The sequence below is a fragment of the Scomber japonicus genome, chromosome 12, assembly GCF_027409825.1.
Source record: "Scomber japonicus isolate fScoJap1 chromosome 12, fScoJap1.pri, whole genome shotgun sequence".
Lineage (NCBI taxonomy): Eukaryota > Metazoa > Chordata > Actinopteri > Scombriformes > Scombridae > Scomber > Scomber japonicus.
The window spans coordinates 13,422,823-13,442,531 of NC_070589.1; the positions used below are offsets into that span (position 1 = coordinate 13,422,823).

The window sequence follows — 19,709 nt, forward strand, 5'->3', positions numbered from 1 at the left end:
TACATACATTTTATGTGAAGTAATTACACATTATGGCAAAAACATAAACAGTACAAAGGGTTGTTTTTCTTAGACCAAACTTTACTCAAACAGTTGATGTTTACAAAGTGTGTACAGATTTAATGGTGCCTTGGATATAGGCCCAAAATGAAACCAAATAGATAACAGTGGCCATGAATTGGACATAGCTATTGTCTGCACACCTAGTCCTCCTGAGAAGCCAGCGATTTTCCATAATTCTCTACAGAAAAGACTATTTCAAAGCAGATACAAGGGACTCAACATGAAATGAAACTTGCCTTACAAGTCTGAAAACGATCCTCTTACAACATTTTGTTTAGTTGGGTTTGGACTATAACCTCTAGAGCTAATTTTCCATCAGAGAAACACACAAAAAAAGTCTTCACCTAATCTAAACTTAGCGGATGCCATGTGTCTAGAAAATTTTAAATGTTCCCTGTGGCAGCAGGGAACAATAAGTGCTTTTTGCTTTAAGAGGGACTTGATCCCGATTGGCATTGGCACCATCCAATCCCAAAAGGAGCAAAGGAAAGCGAGCCTGCAATCTTAAACAGGATGTGTGAAAACCTATCAATATAATAAATATAAATACATCTGAAGTTCTCTACAGATTGTGAAAAGGACATGACAAAAATAGCTTTGTTCTCAATGCACTCGCATAAATAAAGTGTAATCATAACATTAATTACAATAGTTATAATAAACCTTAAGCTTTAGAAAAAACTAAACAAAGTACACTTGGCCCTTCTGAAATGTAAGGCTCGGGCCTATAAAACTTGCCTCGCTTTCTTCTATTTTCACAGTAGATGCACGTCGACACACCTTGGTGCAGGTGAACTATGAAATGCATGAAGTACAATCTAAGGAAAAGATCTGTCAAAAATCAGGCCCAACCTTACAGAGATAAGAACTGACAGTGATCTTTAAATGTTATTTCAGTCATCTTTGGGGTTACAAATGAACAGAATTCTTGATTAATCAAATTGATATTGTTTAAACATGGTTAAACCTCATGAGTGAGAAACTGATCCAAAGTAATGCTTTCTTTAAAACCTCATTCCCAAGTGCAATCGTATGCACTGCTGTTTATGAACAAAATATCATTGAAGTGGAGAATCTACTGTCCACCATGTCCTGTGTTCAGCTGCATTTACTCAACAGCTGCTTAAAGTGGTTGCAGAAAAAAAACAAACATCTTGTCTCAGTTAGATAGTCCAACCTTTTCCATATTTAATAATTCACTGATGGCTCCTTCCTGAGAAAAAGTGGGGAGAAAAAAAAAGAAATGGAGAAAGAAAATACAATATACAGAGGGGGATGGTAAATGGGAGGTCTAAGAACATTATTCAATGCACACAAAAGTCATTTAAAGTCCCAGCCGTAGTTTATAAATATGTAGCCTGACAGGCCGTGGAAGCTAGAGGGAGGGGTCGTTCCTATCAGCAGCAGGCAGAAACAGGGAAGCCAAACCAGGAAACAAAGACCTGGAGCTGCAGTTCTCCGGGGTGACTTGATGAGGTGGAGGAGGAGAAGAGGTGGGAAAGCAGGAGGAGAAGTAAAGATGGATGTCACTCCATGATGGCTCGGTAGATGACGGGCTCGATGTAGTCCTCTCTGTATCGAGAGTTGATGACCCGTTGCCTTTTGGAGTTCTGTTTGACGTTGGTCTGTGTGAAGAGCTCAAAACGCATGTCTGACGCCACCGACTACGGAGCAAGCACAACATCACAAAGAGAAATGAGTTCCTCGTTCCTGGTGCTACAGATCTGTTCAATCCCAAACATAAGTCACACCTAGCACACTTCACAACATGTCTGATACAATGTAGCTTTTCGTTTTCAGATTTTTTTTCTTGATACTGCTCATGACATGAATCAAATCTGTGAGGAATTATAAATTACCATTCGTGACTTGACTCTTTTGGGCAGATTCTCATCTAGAGTGTAGATGTCATCTCGCTTGACAGAGATTTGCGATCCATCCTCAAACTCAACCTGAATACACACATAGACACACACAGTAAGTTAAACCATTAAAATACAAAATTTGCATATACACATAGATATGTACATGCCGCAATAAATCCCTTTATACAAATGTTCATGACCAGAGAAACTGCATAAAAGCCATCCAGATAAAAGTACTTAAGTTCAAGATATTTTTATGTGTCCTGATGTTTTTATGGCTGTCTGCACAGACCACCCACTTTTTGAGGTTAAGGCACTCAACTCAGCATCTTCTGATGTGGTCTGAACAAAATGAGTTAGGATTTTACATACAGCATGAGTGTGTAAGGTAGGGCAAGTGAGAGAGATAAGTGGAGATTTACCAGGTACATGGGGATGGAGTGCGATGCTACGAATTTTGCCCCGTATATCAACCCGTCTGTCCATCGTACTTGAACAGCAGCACCTTCTGCGGGTGGACCGAGTCGGATACAGTCCCTATTCTGTAAACACATAAGGGTGGATGGTGAAATATATTAGATAAGGAACCTGTTATTTAAGTCTCACACAGTTATTCAGTGACTCACATCATCCATTAATATATTTGATGCTACACAACAGTGTAATAATAAAGTTTTCACTTGACACAGTAATTTATTTATTTTTATAACCTCGATGTCCTCTGGGAAGAGATTGTCGCTGTATGATCCGTCGTCGAACACAACCTCATAGAAGGTGGCTGTAGTCAGTTCCACCACGTCACTGTGGTAGTAACGGCCATTTTTGTATTTGCAGATCACCTTCTGGCCCACTGCCAACTCCCGCATGGAAGCCTTGTCACGCTGTGGGACAGAAGCTGGTGTTACTCTTGAAAGCTCATCATGTGAAAGATGAGACGGTGGTTATAGTTCAGGAGACAGCACGGGTCAATAAAGATAATTCAGCAAGGATTAGTCTACTACTGAGACTAAAACAATATGCGGTCAGTAATGTGTACCCCACAAATTATACGGCTCTGCTTCATGCTACAAATGCATTTGCATTAAAGCATAGATTTCAGACTAACAAGCTCAGACATATTGTTGCATAGCTCAATGTCTCCTCAGCAAATAAAAAAAAAAGTCCAATTAAATTCAATAAAAATCAAATCTGTCTTTGCATATCTCAACAGGACCAAACAGATGTCTGTCTTTCCCAATGAGTGAATCAAAGCAGTATGACCATTTAGAACAGAAAGAATCCCTGTGGTAGTTTGGGAGCTGAGAAAGCATTTGTATGACTATTACTGTGCTGCATGGTTGACTAAACCAGGGCTGGAAGCAATGATGCAAGCCTAATTAGACACTCCTCACTTTCTAGAACAAAAACCGTCACAAGAAAATAGTGTAAAGCTTGATTTAGGAAATTTAAGAGGTCCAAGCATGATCTTAGAACCTGTAACACAGTACTGAATTCACACCCAGCTTAACAGAAGTTGTAATCACTGGGGATGGTGAGAAGTCAGTCAAACTGGAAGTGACTCAACTGTTGTTCCTGTTTTTTGAGGTTTTTTTATAGCACACAAAAGTTATCTATAATGATATAAAGATCTTTCCGGGCAACTTACCCTTTAGTTAACCCAATACAAGCTAAACAGTGAGATGAGACATGAGCAACAAATCACTTTCTTTTTTTTTTCTCATGAGAAATGCTCCAGTGTTTTCCCCCTGTGCCCCGAAATACAAACAGAGGTTCACAGGATAATGTATGTCATTTTTAGTCCTTTGAGGCTATATAAATAAAACTGACTTCACAGCTGTAACACTGTACTGTATATATAACGATGTAGGTGCTTTTACACTATGGTACCTCAGGTATGACAGGTGCTCGGTGTCTATGGCAGGTGATGAAGACTATGAACGGCCAGTCGTCTGGGTGCATGAGGATCCCAGCTGCCTGAGCACAGGTGGGATGAAAAGCAGTGGAGCATCGTCCATGGGAGCACTGGACACAGCAGCCCTTCACATCCGTCTTCATCCGCTTCCTGCAGTATGCACACTTCTACCATAGTGACAAAGACACAAGAGTGGAGGGTGGAATAAGGGTTAAGATGAAAAGTGAAGAGTGGCAAGTTTAAGGAAAGGAAATAAAAGGGGAAGGAAAGGAGGAGAAAGGAAATGAGGAAACTGATAAATAAAGTTTTCAAAGGGAGTAAAAAACAGGTGGACCCAGACATGAACTGGAACACATATGTAACCAGGAAACTGCAGAGCTTCCTTTTGATTGTTTAATGGGGTTCTGACATCATATGTGCTTATTTAGAAATATATCTATTGAATTAGACTCCACTGAGATACAGACCTATAACAATGGAGACAAGGACAACTACTGTGAACAAAGTTCTGAATTATTTCCGACTGAATGTTTTGTGAGTGACTCATACACACACACTCACACTCACACACACACACACACACATGACAGAGGGTGGGCCATGTACTGTCAGTTTTTCACATTATATCCAAGCAAACTCAGCAGTTAGCTTACTCAATAAAAATGAATACACTGTTTATTGTAGTGCATTAGGGTGATTTCTTTTTAATCTAATGTCAGAATATGATGTTCCCAGGTGTGCCAGGATGAGAAGTGAAACTGTTTATGGGTAAAGGAGTGTGCTGTAGTGGAAAAACGGAACAGGCTCATCATGAAGGAATGGAAACTCATTGTGATAAAAGTGAGATATTCAAACTAACAGTTTGTGTATTTCTTATACAGTTAGAAAAAACAATGTGTCGGTGGACATGGAACAAGCACAAAAAAAGTTGAATTTCAGAATCATCAATGTTCATAGGACATTTTTATATGATTTACTCTAAATCACTACTTCTGTACTAGAACGTACACCACATCACTGTAACTGCAGTGAGTCTTACCAGTCTGAAGCGTGGCAGTGGGATTGCAGAGAGGTCAATGGGGCTCCGCTCAGTGATGTTGACAAAGCGAGCTTCCAGCACAGTGATTGCACACAGAACATGAACCCATCTATGAGAAAGTCAAACATGAAATAGATTCAGGACAAACAGTACAATGTCCAGGTTTCTGTGTCTCTTGAAATGTCACAGCAAATACTCAGCAATGTGGTTAATTATTCAGTCTAGTGTTGGGAATACAAGTTAATGTTCACATATAAATCATTAGAAATGACTAATTGATATAATTAGGATCAATATTTTAGCTGAAATCAGCATTACTTTTCAGCAAATCATGACACTATTTTCCAAGCTTTCCCGAACACAACACAGATTTCTTTAAAACAATATAGCTTTAATGTCACCAAAAACTATCTCCATATAAAAATATAGAAAGCTAGTTTACAAGTGGACTGTGAGTTCAAAAACATCCCTGAGCATGCTAAAATGCTAACATGCTAATCAACAAGAATCAGTAGGCTGGAGTTACTTTACTTTGTTAGCAGTGGACAGTCACCACTGTAGTCTTTAGGTGAGTCATTCTTGTTGTTTTATGAGGCTCTAGTTAAATAAGCAGAATTGTGAAGTAACACTCTCTCTGTTACTCACTCTCCCTCTTTCTCTCTCGGCTGGGTGCATTTTGGAGTCCTTTAACGTTATGTTTTGGCCCAAACTGTCAGTCTGGAGTAATATTCTGTTTTTTGATTAAGTTGTTATTAGATGTGATTGTTTCTAAAAGAGGCTCAATTGTGTTTAAGAGTGTTCTATTGATTGATATGTGAAGAGGTTTGGCTCAGCTGCTTTTACAAGCGTCCCGTATCATGGCATAAAAGATCATGATTAATCGATCGTTAATTTTCCCGATGATCTATCAAGAAAATGTATTCAAATGCCCATCCCTAATGTCTACCAATGTCAGCACACAGCTTTACAGGCTGTACAGCAAAAAAAAAAAAAAAAAAAAAAAAAACCTTAAAAAAAAAAACATGCTTAAAAATGAGTGTTTCCTGTCATTTCAACTGATATTTCCTGTGAGCGTGATTAACAGGCACGTACACACATCTGCTGTTTCTATGTGGATGTACATCTTTGCATTTAAAAAGTGCATTAAGCTTAAGGGGCTTGATCCGCCATATGGATTTCGACAGTAACAGATTTCATGTGGTTCAAAGGAAAGTGAGAGTAAGCATGGATATAAATCTGTTGTGTACCAGCCAGACACATTATGTCTGGCCTGTTTTGTAAACGTCACACACTAAATCCTTCTCAAGTACTTTTTCATGCCTTAACTTTCACAAGTTTACGACTGTGACCATGAAGACATTCTAGTTCAACGAATAGGGTTTTTGTCCCCTTAATCCTGTGAGCTTTAAGACCACGTTAGACTATGTTTGAAGTTGAAACAGTCCAAACAATGAGGACACTTCCTTTTTTTTCCTAGTTCCCATATTACTATCAAAACAAACACTTTTGCTGCTTGTCACTTTTAACCCCTTGGGAATACATTTAAGACTGATCACTGAAATATTTGCACATCACATTGATGAACACCATATTATCTGACATATCTGACAAATTTAAGGTCTGTGGTAGCTGCACCATTGACTGCTGGTATTACTTACTTGTCATTGTTGGCCCTCTGCAGAGCTCCCCCTCTCAGTGAACACAGGCAACAATCCTGGAGGAAGAAAAACAATAATATCAATAATAATAAAACAATAATGTCTGCTCATTTTCAAAGTAATAGTTCTGGTAGCTAATGTCTCTATGTCCATGTTCACGTCTGGACACTTGGATATATGATGTTCTACTGTTGATTATTTATAGTTTAAACTGGGGATCCATATCTCCTCTGCAGGACCGGTACTGATATATAAAAGCAGCTGTTACAACAAGTTCACCTTCATAAAACCTGTTCCTAACATGCATCACTTGGCCTGTAGAGTGGCACTAATGAATAAAGCCCAGCCAATAGGTTGTGACATAAAGGCACAGACAGAGTGTGAAGAGTTGATCTGGATTAAAAGTATAGTTATAGTAGTCATATATACTAATAAGAAGTGCAGGACTGTTGTAGTTTTTGACCACTATAATCTTAACATAGGGTTATCATCATTTAATCTCAGCTGTACATGTGTATTGTCACACTTGATTTTCTGCCTGATGTCCTACAGAGCACATCATTTAAACAAAGGTTAGGGGCTGGTAGAAAATTTATATTATAGACTATTTCAAAATGAGGCATGCCCATAATTATCTTTGAATCTACAAGATAAATAAGTTTAATATTCTTTGCATTAAGGGGGAAAAGGCTATTATTCAACCTCATGGATAGTAAACAGAACAGAAGCAGTAGGAAATCAAAGTCCTTTGATGACAGTGAATTATGGGGTAGCATTGCCCACTTGTGGTCAAAGGTCTTTGTGCAAAAGTTGGGTTACATTGAGACAGGAATACTGAAAGCAGGAAGTTTACAGATAATTTTCACAAAGACAAAAACAACATGTACAATAACAATGAAAGGAAGTGAACACTCTCACCGTTTTAGAACAAAGAAAGTGAAGGCAGACGGGGGGCTGCTATCGTTATCAATCATATTAAAGCATTACTACAGGGAGGGTTAGAAGCATAACTTTGAGGTGCTGGTGTTGTACATAACGGTTTGGTTTAATAACTTCATGAAGTGGGTTCCGCCTGATGAACTTAAAGGCCACATAAAGCTGCAGTAAAACTGCATCATGATTCTTGTAAACACCACAATGGTCTCGGCTGGTCTCGTCTGCAGCTGCGTTTATCGGTTTTCTCTGCTATCAGAAGGATGAGTGAAGGAAATGATTTCTCTCTAAATAATGACGGGCTGCTGTAAGTGCTGGAGCTCAGTTAGCTAACCTCAGTGGTGGCATCAGCCTCACAGCGAGCACACAGCCAGTCGTCTAGCTCTGCTTCATCCCCAGACACACCATAGCAACCTGAAGGGGAACAGAGAGGAACACATCACACATTATTTCTCTTAAGATCTCACAGCTTTGCTATAAATGATATCCCCTCTTTGGCTGGTGATGTGCACAAAACATTAATTCCCCACACACCTTGTTATTTTATGAGGACACAACTGAAAACATTTTGTGTATAGATAAGGAAGACCATCTGTCGGCAAAACATTGTGTATCATATCAACATTAAGTTAAATAAGAACTGGGAATGAGACAGCAGTGTGCAGGGATTTAAAAAAAAAAATGTGTTAGTGGATGTTTCTGATTTTTTTTTTCTTCACATATCAAAGAATGGAACAGAGCTAATTGGTATACAGAGTGTCCAGGCTCGGACTAAATAAAACATTTTATGGAAAGACAAATCATTTATAAAAAAAAGCATGACTTTGACTTAAATTATAGCTCTCCAGAAAACATGCTATGTATGAGCTCTTAGCAGTCCTTGCTGAATCACTTTGTGTGCCCCAGCTGTGCTTACATATTCTTCCATAATCCATTTACTTTACTGATAGCAGCGTCTGATACAACTGCATATAACAGTAGTGCTAAGAATAAGCTTTGAGTGGTGTTTCCTAAAGAATAACAAAGAACTTGAATGTACTGGTATGTTCTAAACCAGAGGTCACTAATAGGTGGGCCGCGCTCTAGACTCGGACCTGAGGATTGTTCAAGGGATTCTTTTTTATTTTTCTAAAACTAAAGCACTTTATTTAATAAGCACAATCAAAAGCTTTCTGTGATGCACTTTATTTTAAATGCCATCTTTATTTGATATAAGAAAAGAAAATGTATCTATCTTATTCTTTCTTTATTCTTATTTTATCTATTTTATCATTTGAATCCCGCAGGTTCAGTGTAAATACTAATGGCACTTTTCCACTATACAGTTCTAGCACTATTCGGCTCGACTCGACACAATACCAAGAACGACCTTTTCCATGACTAAAGTACCTACTCAACGTGGGCGAGGTCGTCATAGCACAGTTGCATGAAACTGCCATGACTTCATTTTATTTGCAACACAAACACATAAACAATGGAGGACATGGAGGCGATGGTGTACTTGCTGCTGTATGTGACTTTCTGTCACACACAAAGCAAGAAAATTGAGCCAAATGATTGTAACGCTGTTGCTGGTATTTAAAAATGCCGGTGATCTCTTGTGTGGGACGGCTCATGACTCTTCCAGTGATGACTCTCTGACCAGGTACCAGGAACTATACATAATGGAAATGCAAAAAAAAAAAACGAGTCGAGCCGAGTAGTGCTAGAACTGTATAGTGGAAAAGTGCCATAATACATTTTACTGTATTTAATTGACAGTCTGTAATACCCACTAGACACAGATGCTGATGTAACTACAATGCTACTTCAAGGTACTGAGAAATCCTACAGACATTATGATGTTCCAGACCTTCACCTGAGGACATTTTCACAAATTCGACGTCAGTGAATTTCAATTGAATACCCCTGTTCTAAACAATGCATACTTTTAGTAGATAGGGGGCTTACTGGTATGTACGCGGACACAGCACTGAGTACAGCTGACCAGCCGGCTGGTCTCGTCCCCTGCTACATGTGGGTTAGACAGCTGTCCCTCCCCGCTATCAGCCATCTTGGTGCTTTGGGTGTTGAAACACATTTCAGGGATGAGTGGTTTCGACCACTGGCGGCCTCCTGGATGGTTCACCAACGTCATGCTGGAACTTCCACTACCGGACTCAGACTTGAAGGGGGAAAAAGGTTCAGAGACATATTATCACATTATTTCACACATTCATTATATAAATATCTCATGGACTCTCTGGCTAAGACACATTCTAACCTGTTAAGTGTCAAATCAATGCACAACTATGCCAGCATAATTTAAACATTTGTGAAACATACGCTCTACATTTTTGCTTCAAAACTATATTATCAAGCTCTTCTTTTAAGGATCTCGTCCTTGACATGATTTAATACAAGATGTTTGTTTCAAAAGTTGATTCCCATAAAGACAAAGAAATATACAGTACCAGTTAAAAGTTCAGACACGCTTTGTCAATCAAGTGAATGGGAAGGTGTTTCCAAACTTTTGATTGGTATTGTAGCCTATATATTTTAGTATTGATAACCTACTTTCCACTGATGAGATGGCAATAAAACAATAACAGAAATAACTTGGTTCTCACCTGATGGTAAGTGTGGAAGAGCAGACAGATGGAGCAGTAAGGGGCCTGCTGGCCCATGCGTTTGTTGTATTCCCTCTCAGACAGGGGGTTATATGGTCGACACTGCCACAGTTGAGTAAGTGGTTTTGCCCACTCCTCCTTCTCTTCCTGCTCTACCTCTGCATCTACAAATGTCTCTACAGATTGGGTGGTGAAATGAAAGACAGAAAGAAGTAAAGGGAAAGCATGAAGGGAGTAGGATGAAGGAGGATAGCGGCGGAAGCATTGGGATTTAGAGAGATGGAAAGTGAAGAAGCAGTGAAAAATGTAAAAGATGAAAGGTAAATTAATCAATTCATTGACGGAAGATGTAATGAGGCCAGGACCTGACATTATGAATCACAGCACTCGGTAAACAAGCACACAGATAGTACCAGTAAAATGAATTATGTTCTGCGTACCATCATCACTGTGCACCTCTCTGATTAGAGGGTGATGACGAGGAAGTCGACAAAGCTCTTCTTGCTGTTGTTGCTTCTTCACCACTGATTTGCAGTACGACTGCTCTTCTGACACCTGGTGGAGGAGGTAACATACAGCAAGACAAAATGTTCAAAATAGGGATTGTAGTAAATCTGTAGCAATAAACATAACATCAGTTGCTAGGACATCTTTTGGGAGCTCTGTACTGGTATGCATGCATTTCCAGATGAACATTAAGTCCAATCATCCCTTTGAGAATTTAGTTACTGCTAGTAACTACTTACATAGTGATTCTCCTGCAGTACCTGCAGACACTGAGGTTCGATCACCTTCATCTCATCGTGCATTGGTTTCCTGACAGGAATGGTGTCTTTCAGGATGACAATGCCACTATCCGCAAGTGGGCATTGGTTACTCTGTGGTTTGAACAGCGTGAATAAAATTGAACATTCATGGCAAATTTTAGAATGATGCCTGATAAAGTTTATTGTGTCACCATCAGGGAAGTCACCAATTACTGATGTTTAGCAATTAGTAATGATGAAAGCTCAAAGTTAGTATGGAAACATTGTGCAAGGGAAATGCACCAGTACAGAGCCACCAAGAAGTCTTCTTGTGTGTTTTTTTTTTCAGTGCCATTAAAAGGTTTGGATAAATCCTCCCATTCCTTTGAATGAGAGTGTGTCCAAACTTTTGACAGGTACTGTACATGCAGTATTACATACAGGTGAACATACTGTGCATGTAGTATTATAAAGAAAGGACTTAACTACAAGCTGTTTTGGGTCATTTGGTGTTAGTTTGACAGCAATAACAACGCATGCTCCATGAAAGTATGACCTGAGCTCTAACATGCATAAGCCACTCAGACACAGAGAGCCAACAATGACTAACATTTTTACTGACTGTGCCACTTTTACCTGTAGCGTATATTATTAGAAAATAGTTCAGTTAAAGAAAATAAAAACAGACCTTTCTTTTGCTGTTCTTCGGGACTTCAATCTCCATTTTGTCTAACTCTGTGTGTTGAGTTTCAGGGGAAGTAGGCCTGCTGATGTGCTCAACTTCAGGCTTCTCTTCTTCAGCCTGAGCTTCTAAACACACAGAAATTTTGGGTTTGTCCTCTTTTTGGATCTTCTCCACAGGACTGTGTTCTTCTGAATCATTCAATGCTACTTTGGTGAGAATGTTTTTGGATTCTGGCTGAGGCTCCTTTGTTTCACAGCTTTGTGCCTGAGGCGAGGACTGAACCTGTGTGTGAGGCAGTGTACAGGCTCTGAGCTGGAGATGACGGGGTTGATGCTCTCTGGCATAGCTGTGCACCTGAAGCTGTGTGTGAGGCTGCTGGTGCTTTTCTAGTGTGTAGCTGCGCACTTGAAGAGTGTCTTTTGGACTGAGAGTCCTGTGAAAGAGCAAGCTGGCTACCCCCATTTTACGGGTAGGCTGGGTTGTGGCTTCTGTCCATGCAGGTGTCACCGAAGCTGACAGATGTCCGTTTTTGGGCTGCGACTGAGACGGGATGGCAGGTGCACGAGTCTTGGTATAGTGAGGGGTACGGCCTGGATCACTATTACTTAACCCTCTGTGAAACGGATCCATTAAAGTCAGCTTGGTTGGTGTGACAACCAACTTTGGTGGGCCTGTAGAAGGGATAGAAAAAGAGCAAATTTTCATCTAATTTTCTGTCTCCACAAAAAATGATTTGCAGAAAACTGAAAAACTAACCCACAAAAAGCCAGTAAAATGATGCACTGGTAATACCTTTATTTCTCTTGCCATCTTGTGAAATAGTACGTGGAGGTATAAGACTTAGCCTGGGACGCTTCCCATACAGCTCCACTTCCTCATCGTCATCTTTTGGAACAACCTCGTCTGGCACCTCCAGACACACCCGGTGTCTCTTGGTCTCGATCCTTTGCGTGGTGCTAGGGTTTATCAAATGGAGACATTGATAACGGATTTGTAACAATTTCCATTGTCTCTTGATTTTTGTTCACCATACAACACATTTACTGTTGAGTTACTTTTTAAAAAGACATGTTTCACTTAACGTGACATGTCTGAATGCACCATAAACATCATGTGTTTCAAGAACAGACAGCAATAAAGATCAGAGATCCAAAAATTAACAAACTGAACAAACTAAATCTGCAAACTAAGACTGGACTGAAATTATTTCAATAATGTAAAACCTATGGAAGAATAGAAAAGGGGGGGTCAGTTACCCAACTGTCCTATAAATGTCAATAATACCAAATGAAATTCCCCTCCTATTACCCCAAAGTCTAGCAGTCAACCCATGTCTTCTAACAGACTTTTCTCTGCTTTTTTCATTTACCTTCATCATGACCAGTTAGCATAACTGTCAGTTATCTTTCAGATTGCAGTTCATTGTACTAATGACACAAGTGAATGGTGCACAGTGCACTGGAATAACAGTCTAAAGATCCCATCTTCTTATCTATTTATTAATTGAATCATGGCATCAAGAATTGTGCAATTCTCAAAGATTGTATCTATGAGGAATGGAGAGCCAGGTATTTATATTTAAGGAAAAGTGAAACCAGGGATGAAAATACAGTTTTTATTCTTTACACTTTTAATTTTATGATATTAAAGTGTTAAAGTAAGTGTTCTTCAATATACTATTTTGCAAAGGAGGTCCCTACACCGGTTCTCAAACCCAGGCCATGGACAACAGCACCGACTACTGGGCTAAAGCTCAGCTCTGCTACACACTGAGACCTGCAGCTATTTATACATCCATGACACACACACATTTATTTATTATATTTTGTTTGTTTGTTTTATTTGTTTGTTTGTTATATCTTTTGTAAAGCGTCCTTGGGTTTGTGAAAGGCGCTATATAAATCACACCTATTATTACTATTATTATTATTATTACTAAAGCATGTATATGCAGTATATGACCCACCTCTTCCGCTCCCCATCCTCCTCATAGCTATCCATGGAGCAGCTATTACTGTTGCTGGTAATGTCATTGAAGGACTCCCCCAAAAACTCCTTAGCCTCTGGGGTTGGTCGCGAGTGATCGATGGGTATCATATCACGCCCTGCCAACCACTTTTCATAGCGATCCGGCTGGAATTTCTTCACGAATACATCCATGGAAATCTTAACCATGTCTTTACGGCATGAGCACTAAAGGAGAGAGAGGAACAAATAGGTAGTGATTTGAATGATGAAAGCAATAGATATTTTAAGTAAAACTATGTATATTAATATACATCTATACAGATATATTATACATATTACACTATATTCTACAGATTCTACAATGAAATGAATGCATTTGTTTACATTATATCAGGCAAAGTAAATAATCTGATAAAAAAGAGATTAACTGTTAGTGTTCCTCACCAAAACTGATTGCTTGCCATATTCAATCCATCTCTCAGTGGCAAAATTGGTGGATTCAGCACAGTTGAAACCATGGTTGAAACCAGCATGATAAGCATAGGGAAAAGTTACCATGAATTCACCGGCCTCTTGAGTTATCTTAGGAACAAAAAGGTAATCAAAAATTAGTAACTACAATTTATACATCTTGATTTTGTAGCGTTAATAAAGACAACCTGAGAGAGAGGAAAAGAAAAAAAAAAGAAAAGACATTATTCTATCCTTACCTTTTCAAATGGAATGCCATATTTCTTCAGTATTGAGGGGGAGATGAGGGTCATCTTGTGCCTCAAAAAGGCCTCACAATTTTGGGAACTACCAGGAAAGAACCCTAGAGAAAGCAAAATACATGTTGGAGGTCGTTCACTGTTAACAAGTTTATTCTAAAAATCTGTAGATAATCTTCAACTGGTCTCATACCTTTAGCCAGACGCTCCAGTCTTTTTCCATGCTCTGGAGGAACACAGTACCTGCAGAAATTTAGATGAGTCTTCTGATTCACAGTGAACTGACATTGGGCTCTCATCTGCAGAACTATCAATTTTCTGTACTTGAGGCTAGTAGCTCGATGCAACAAAGCCGCTATTAGCATAAAATACCCGGATCTCCGATTGAACTGCATGTGGATGCACAGGTTTATTTAACTCCCTTTTTACTCTTCTGAGGCCAGATTGTATAACTGGAAAGGTAATTACTAGATAATTTTAAGACAAAAGCAACATTTTTATCCTCCTCTCAATGTCTGAGGTTAAGCAGCTCAGTGTTCAAGGTACATGCTTGTAGTGTCCTGTAAGTGCATTTTGATTGACTATTGTGGTGCATTGTTAAATGATGTTGTACTATGCTGTGGAAATACTCCAGCATTTTAATGCATTTTCTGTGTGAAAAGACTTACTCATATAAATGGCACCCATTTCCATGAGGCAGTAAGAATTTTCTGTCCACATCTACTCCTAATACCAAATATCATGAAATGCTACTCTGTGGATTACAACTAGCAGTGTGGAACCAATATCAAAACATTTTAAATATTATAATGTATATAATCTTGTGTAGGAATCAACAATTTATGTTTGCAACTGATTGAGAAAATGTATTAGTTTGTGTACTTTACCATGATTTAGGCTCCCCAAAGTGCAAGTAGTTGATACTGTAGAGGTCCATGTCCTCAGTGTGCCATGCAAAGGTGGTCTTCCACATGCCAAAATATAAGTAGGGTGTATTAACACCTTCAATAGTGATGCCGCTTTCACGTTCCACAGTATCCAAAATTGTGCCCAGGTGACAGATGTTCCACTCTTTGACGTCCTGCGGGAGTCAAGTAAATAAAACAAGACCAACAGATGTGAAACAGTTATTAGCAACAAGAAGTAATGTTATCATCACCCCTTGTGTATCTGGTCAAAAGACACAAAAAACACCAATGCTGCTGAATATTCACTAGACCAATCCAAGATATCAACTCACAGGGTCGTACAGACTTCCATTGACATCTGCTCCGTATATGGGGGGGTTGAATGTCACATTCTTCCAGTACTTCCTTTCCAGCTCCTCAAAGTCATCATAGTGAGGGCTACAGAACCTATGAAAGGCATTAACAGTTTATTAGCACCAAAAAGTAGCTTGCAACATTATAGTGAAAAGGAAAGTGACAGAATTAATAATAAAACTGAAAGTCTTACTTGTCGCTGTTGGCAATCTTGCGAAACTCTCTGACAGGCATGGACTTCTTCTGAATGTTGTACTGGGTGAAAAGGCCTGACTGGCCTGTCACCACCTGCTGGATGGGTGCAGGTATCATCAAATCATCTATATCATCATAGGAACTTCGAGGCTTCCATTCCTTTGGTGGGACAATCTTTGGGGGAGAAAGTTGGAAATCATGTTATTCTTTTTCTGTGAACACTGTTATTAAAATCAGTAAGGCTCTGAATATAAGAATATAATGTGTTTGCAACATATATTTGATAGAAATTAGAACAAATGGCCTCATGTTTGCCTAAGCTATGCCAGAGCAAAAACAGAAATAAATCAGTCCCTCCAGGAAATTGCAATAATTAATGCAAATTCAAGACATTTCTGCAAAATTTGGGAGAACTTGCGATTTGGCTAAATTGCCACAACATTTCCAGATGAAATCACCAAATCAACAGAACACTTGTAATTTGGAAACAACTGTCACACTTCATGTCAAGGGACCTTACACCATTGTAATGCGCATTCAGCAAGAATTCAGGCATGCAATCGACTGGAATATAAACATATCTCACCTGCCAACTAGGGCTGTGCAATTCCCCTTTAAATTTCAAATTGTAGATTGGCATTGCTCTAAATTGCCAATACACGATTAAACCCTAACCCTACTGCTTCAGGCACAATTTAAACGTGGCGGTCAACAATTCACTGCGCAAAGAAAAATCAAGAACCGATCGGGCTTTCGGTGTGTGCCGCTCAATCAATGCAGCCTTCTCACACTCCTGGCAGAGATGTCAACAACTCCAAAAAGCACAAGAGGAACTGGATCTGCCAGATCACCGTCTGATAACAGTATGTAAAAATAACAAACAAATTAATTAATTTAAATAAATGTGTGTTTTATGGTCATGTAGTGGTTATGTGGTGGTTATTTTATGGTTGCGTGTTGGACACTGGTCTATTAAATAGCCAACTCACTGGTCTATTAAATAGCTGACTCATGTTTTTTTTCCCCTCACATTTTCCTTTTAATAGGACTGTGCAAAGAGCTGGGGGTCCAAGTTCACAATGACAAAGAGAATCCTCGTACAGCTATCTGCCATGAAGAGAGTGTTTGCAGATGACAGGAGCCACAGTAACCTACCCAACATCACCTGGCAAGACAATGCGGTACTGGAGGCTGTGAGGGATGGGCTAAAATCTGTGTCAGAGTTTACAGACATCATGTCAAGTGAGAGTGAAGTCACCCTGTCATCTCTGTTTCCACTGTTGAAGCTGCTGTCAGAAACGCTTGCAGAGAAAGACACGGATGCGAAGATGACATCAGACATTAAACGGGGAATCTTGGAGCAGATTGACAAGAACAACGACAATGAAAACACCGTACAGCTAATGCAAAAAGCGACCCTCCTAGACCTGCGGTTCAAAGCTACACACATGAATGCTGCCTGTATCCTTCCACCACATCTCACTCCAGCTCCGCCCCCAGAGTCCACCTGCTTCCACCACATCTCACTCTAGCTCCGCCCCCAGAGTCCACCTCCTTCCACCACATCTCACTCCAGCTCCGCCCCCAGAGTCCACCTCCTTCCACCACATCTCACTCCAGCTCTGCCCCCAGAGTGGGCCCTGCAGTCACCTCAACGCCAGAGCAACGCGCACATGCTGAAATGTCCGTTTACATGCAAGAAGATGTAATTGCGGGCGATGAGTGTCCCCTTAGATGGTGGCAGGTGAATGAAAGCAGGTTCCCCTTACTTGCAAACGTGGTATGGAAATATTTGCCCCATCCCCGCAACCAGTACACCTTCCGACGCATCTTCAGTCGAGCAGGTCAGGGTTGTAACTCCACACCGCAGTTGACTAAATCCCGAAAAAGTCAACATGCTGGTTTTTTTGCATTGTCCAAAGGCTAAGTTATTTCTTGTCTGGGATTAATAAACTGACTTGTGAATAATCCAAATTTGATCGCATGTGTGAATTGTTTATGCTTGAAAAATAAGGAAATATAGAACGATTTTACTGTTACAATGTCTTATCTTTATGGGGCATGGGCACATCGATTTATTAGTTTTTTATTAATTTATGATCAGCATTGGGTCTATACTGACATTAGATTGAATTACTGTGAACAAGATAGTCTATGCCTAAGGTGTCGGTAGCAACTTGCAATAGGCTATAGCCTAGGCCTACCACCGCACTTTTATATTTTTTGTTGGAATGACGTTATCTTTAATGTTTTGCATCACATGCAAAAGTGAGCGACAAGCCGGATACGTGTTGCTCCTCCTCACTTCAAGTCGCTGTCATTAACTTTTAACCTGCAAAGGCGGCAGTGCTGCAACACTGTAGGAATTTATGAAAGCCTTTGTGTGAACATTTCAATAGTTACACATTAAAGCAATATTTATTTGCAATAACTCTATTGGATGGCCCCAAAGCATGAGCAAACAGGCTGTGTCAATTCGGATCAAAGAGATGCCTCCTGTCACTGTCAGCACAGGGCTGGCTGACAGTGCACCCTGCGCTGAGAGAAGAGAAAGTGGATTGTAGGTCTGTTGTAAGCGGGGCATGTCATGTATTTCCTCCAGAAACATCTCTTAATGCACATTAGAGCGTTGGGTTTTTTTTCTTCCAAAAATCGCCTTGATAAACAGCAAAAACACTCCTGGAGGGACGTTCTAATAACCTTCATCAATGTGTCACTGATGATTGGACAATTTTTTTGACAAAGTGAATGTACAAAAATCAATATCCACACATACTGAATCAGCACTTACTTTAGCCAGGCCTGCTTTGTGTGCTCCTTGGGACTCCACATATGCAATGTAGCGGCTGAAGTTCTTGAATTCCTCAGTTGTGGGGTAAAATGTCATGATCCCCTTAGAACCATGGTTTTGGGGCACCACATCTGACGCCATCCCAAAACTCAATGGGAGCTCCTGCATATTATAAAAAAGAGACATCTGTGATCTTATGCTATGATACATAATAAACTAAAACATTCATATTTTTCTAAATGTACACTGTTTGTTGCTAGACATTTTTAATACAGGCACGGATGTATAATAACATATGACATATAATACATCCATGTAGGTTTTGGGAAACTTTTTCAGAATGTGAACGTCTACCAGCCACTGACAGATAGATATAAAAATTATTTTGTTTCTGAAATCTACTAGTCACTTTCATATTTTACCAGTAATGGACTGTTGCTAATCCCCACCCTGCATCCATGGATCTTTAACTGTGTGCTAGCCTCGCCTGCTAACATTAGCTCTCCCGCTAACTGGCTAAACAAACGTTAACGAGTCGTATTACGAAAATAAAATGACTTGTAGCATGGCATTAGCTACTATGATAGTAGATACTGCCTGTTTTCATTGATAATCAAGTGCAATTCAGTCCTCGCCGCGCATACAACGTAAGTTACACTTCTAAAAGTGAACTTGCAGTGTTGTTTTCAAGACAGCTAGGGTAGCGGGATACGACTATTTCACGTTTTACAAACTCCACTACAGCTATAACTTGGTAAAGCCAACTTTAACCTGCTCATCATAAAAATGTATAACGTATAAAATGACAGCTACCATCTTCCAAAATGCATTATTCTACTACTTGTTTCAATTCTGTTTTAAAAGACATAACAAACTGTGTCAACTCTTGGGTCAGTGGTGCATATTCCAGGAAATAGACGGCGCCCGAACGCTACCACCGACATGAACAGTTCCGGCTAGTTTAGCTATGAGATTAGCATTTTAAGTTAAATCAAATAAACGTAAAGGCCGCTGGCTAACGCAACGTGCAGATACTTACAACCTGCTCCCCGGATGATGAAACAGTTGTTCCTTAAGATGCAAACACCTCGTAATCAACAGAAACAGCAGTTGAGAACATAGAAGGAAGACAGCTTGCTAACTGAGCCCTCTATGAGTGTAATCCATGACAAGATCACTATCCTCCACTACCGTCTCTACGCATGCTCACGCACCGCAGATTGTGTTTACCACAACACGCATGGGGACACGCTGAACCAATCACTGGGCGAGT

The 19,709-nt window shown here is 39.8% G+C and overlaps 1 protein-coding gene across 2 annotated transcripts; it reads right to left on the minus strand.

The window, feature by feature from the left end:
• On the minus strand, nt 1–19,606 carry kdm4ab (lysine (K)-specific demethylase 4A, genome duplicate b). 2 transcript variants are annotated; one of them, XM_053329907.1, is made up of 23 exons: nt 19,476–19,606; nt 18,437–18,598; nt 15,644–15,819; nt 15,429–15,543; nt 15,076–15,269; nt 14,382–14,431; nt 14,189–14,292; nt 13,923–14,060; nt 13,477–13,703; nt 12,303–12,466; nt 11,514–12,181; nt 10,826–10,957; nt 10,520–10,634; nt 10,080–10,255; nt 9,421–9,634; nt 7,805–7,884; nt 6,538–6,593; nt 4,880–4,988; nt 3,816–4,007; nt 2,639–2,809; nt 2,351–2,470; nt 1,923–2,015; nt 1–1,727 (listed from the first exon to the last, which is right to left on the minus strand). In XM_053329907.1, exons 2-23 carry the CDS (start codon nt 18,575–18,577, stop codon nt 1,590–1,592), a joined length of 3,573 nt encoding a protein of 1,190 aa, XP_053185882.1. In that variant the 5' UTR covers nt 18,578–18,598; nt 19,476–19,606; the 3' UTR covers nt 1–1,589. The 2 variants fall into 2 exon arrangements, with proteins under 2 accessions (XP_053185882.1, XP_053185883.1); XM_053329908.1 differs by lacking the exon at nt 10,826–10,957.
• Between the last annotated feature and the right edge of the window lie 103 nt (nt 19,607–19,709).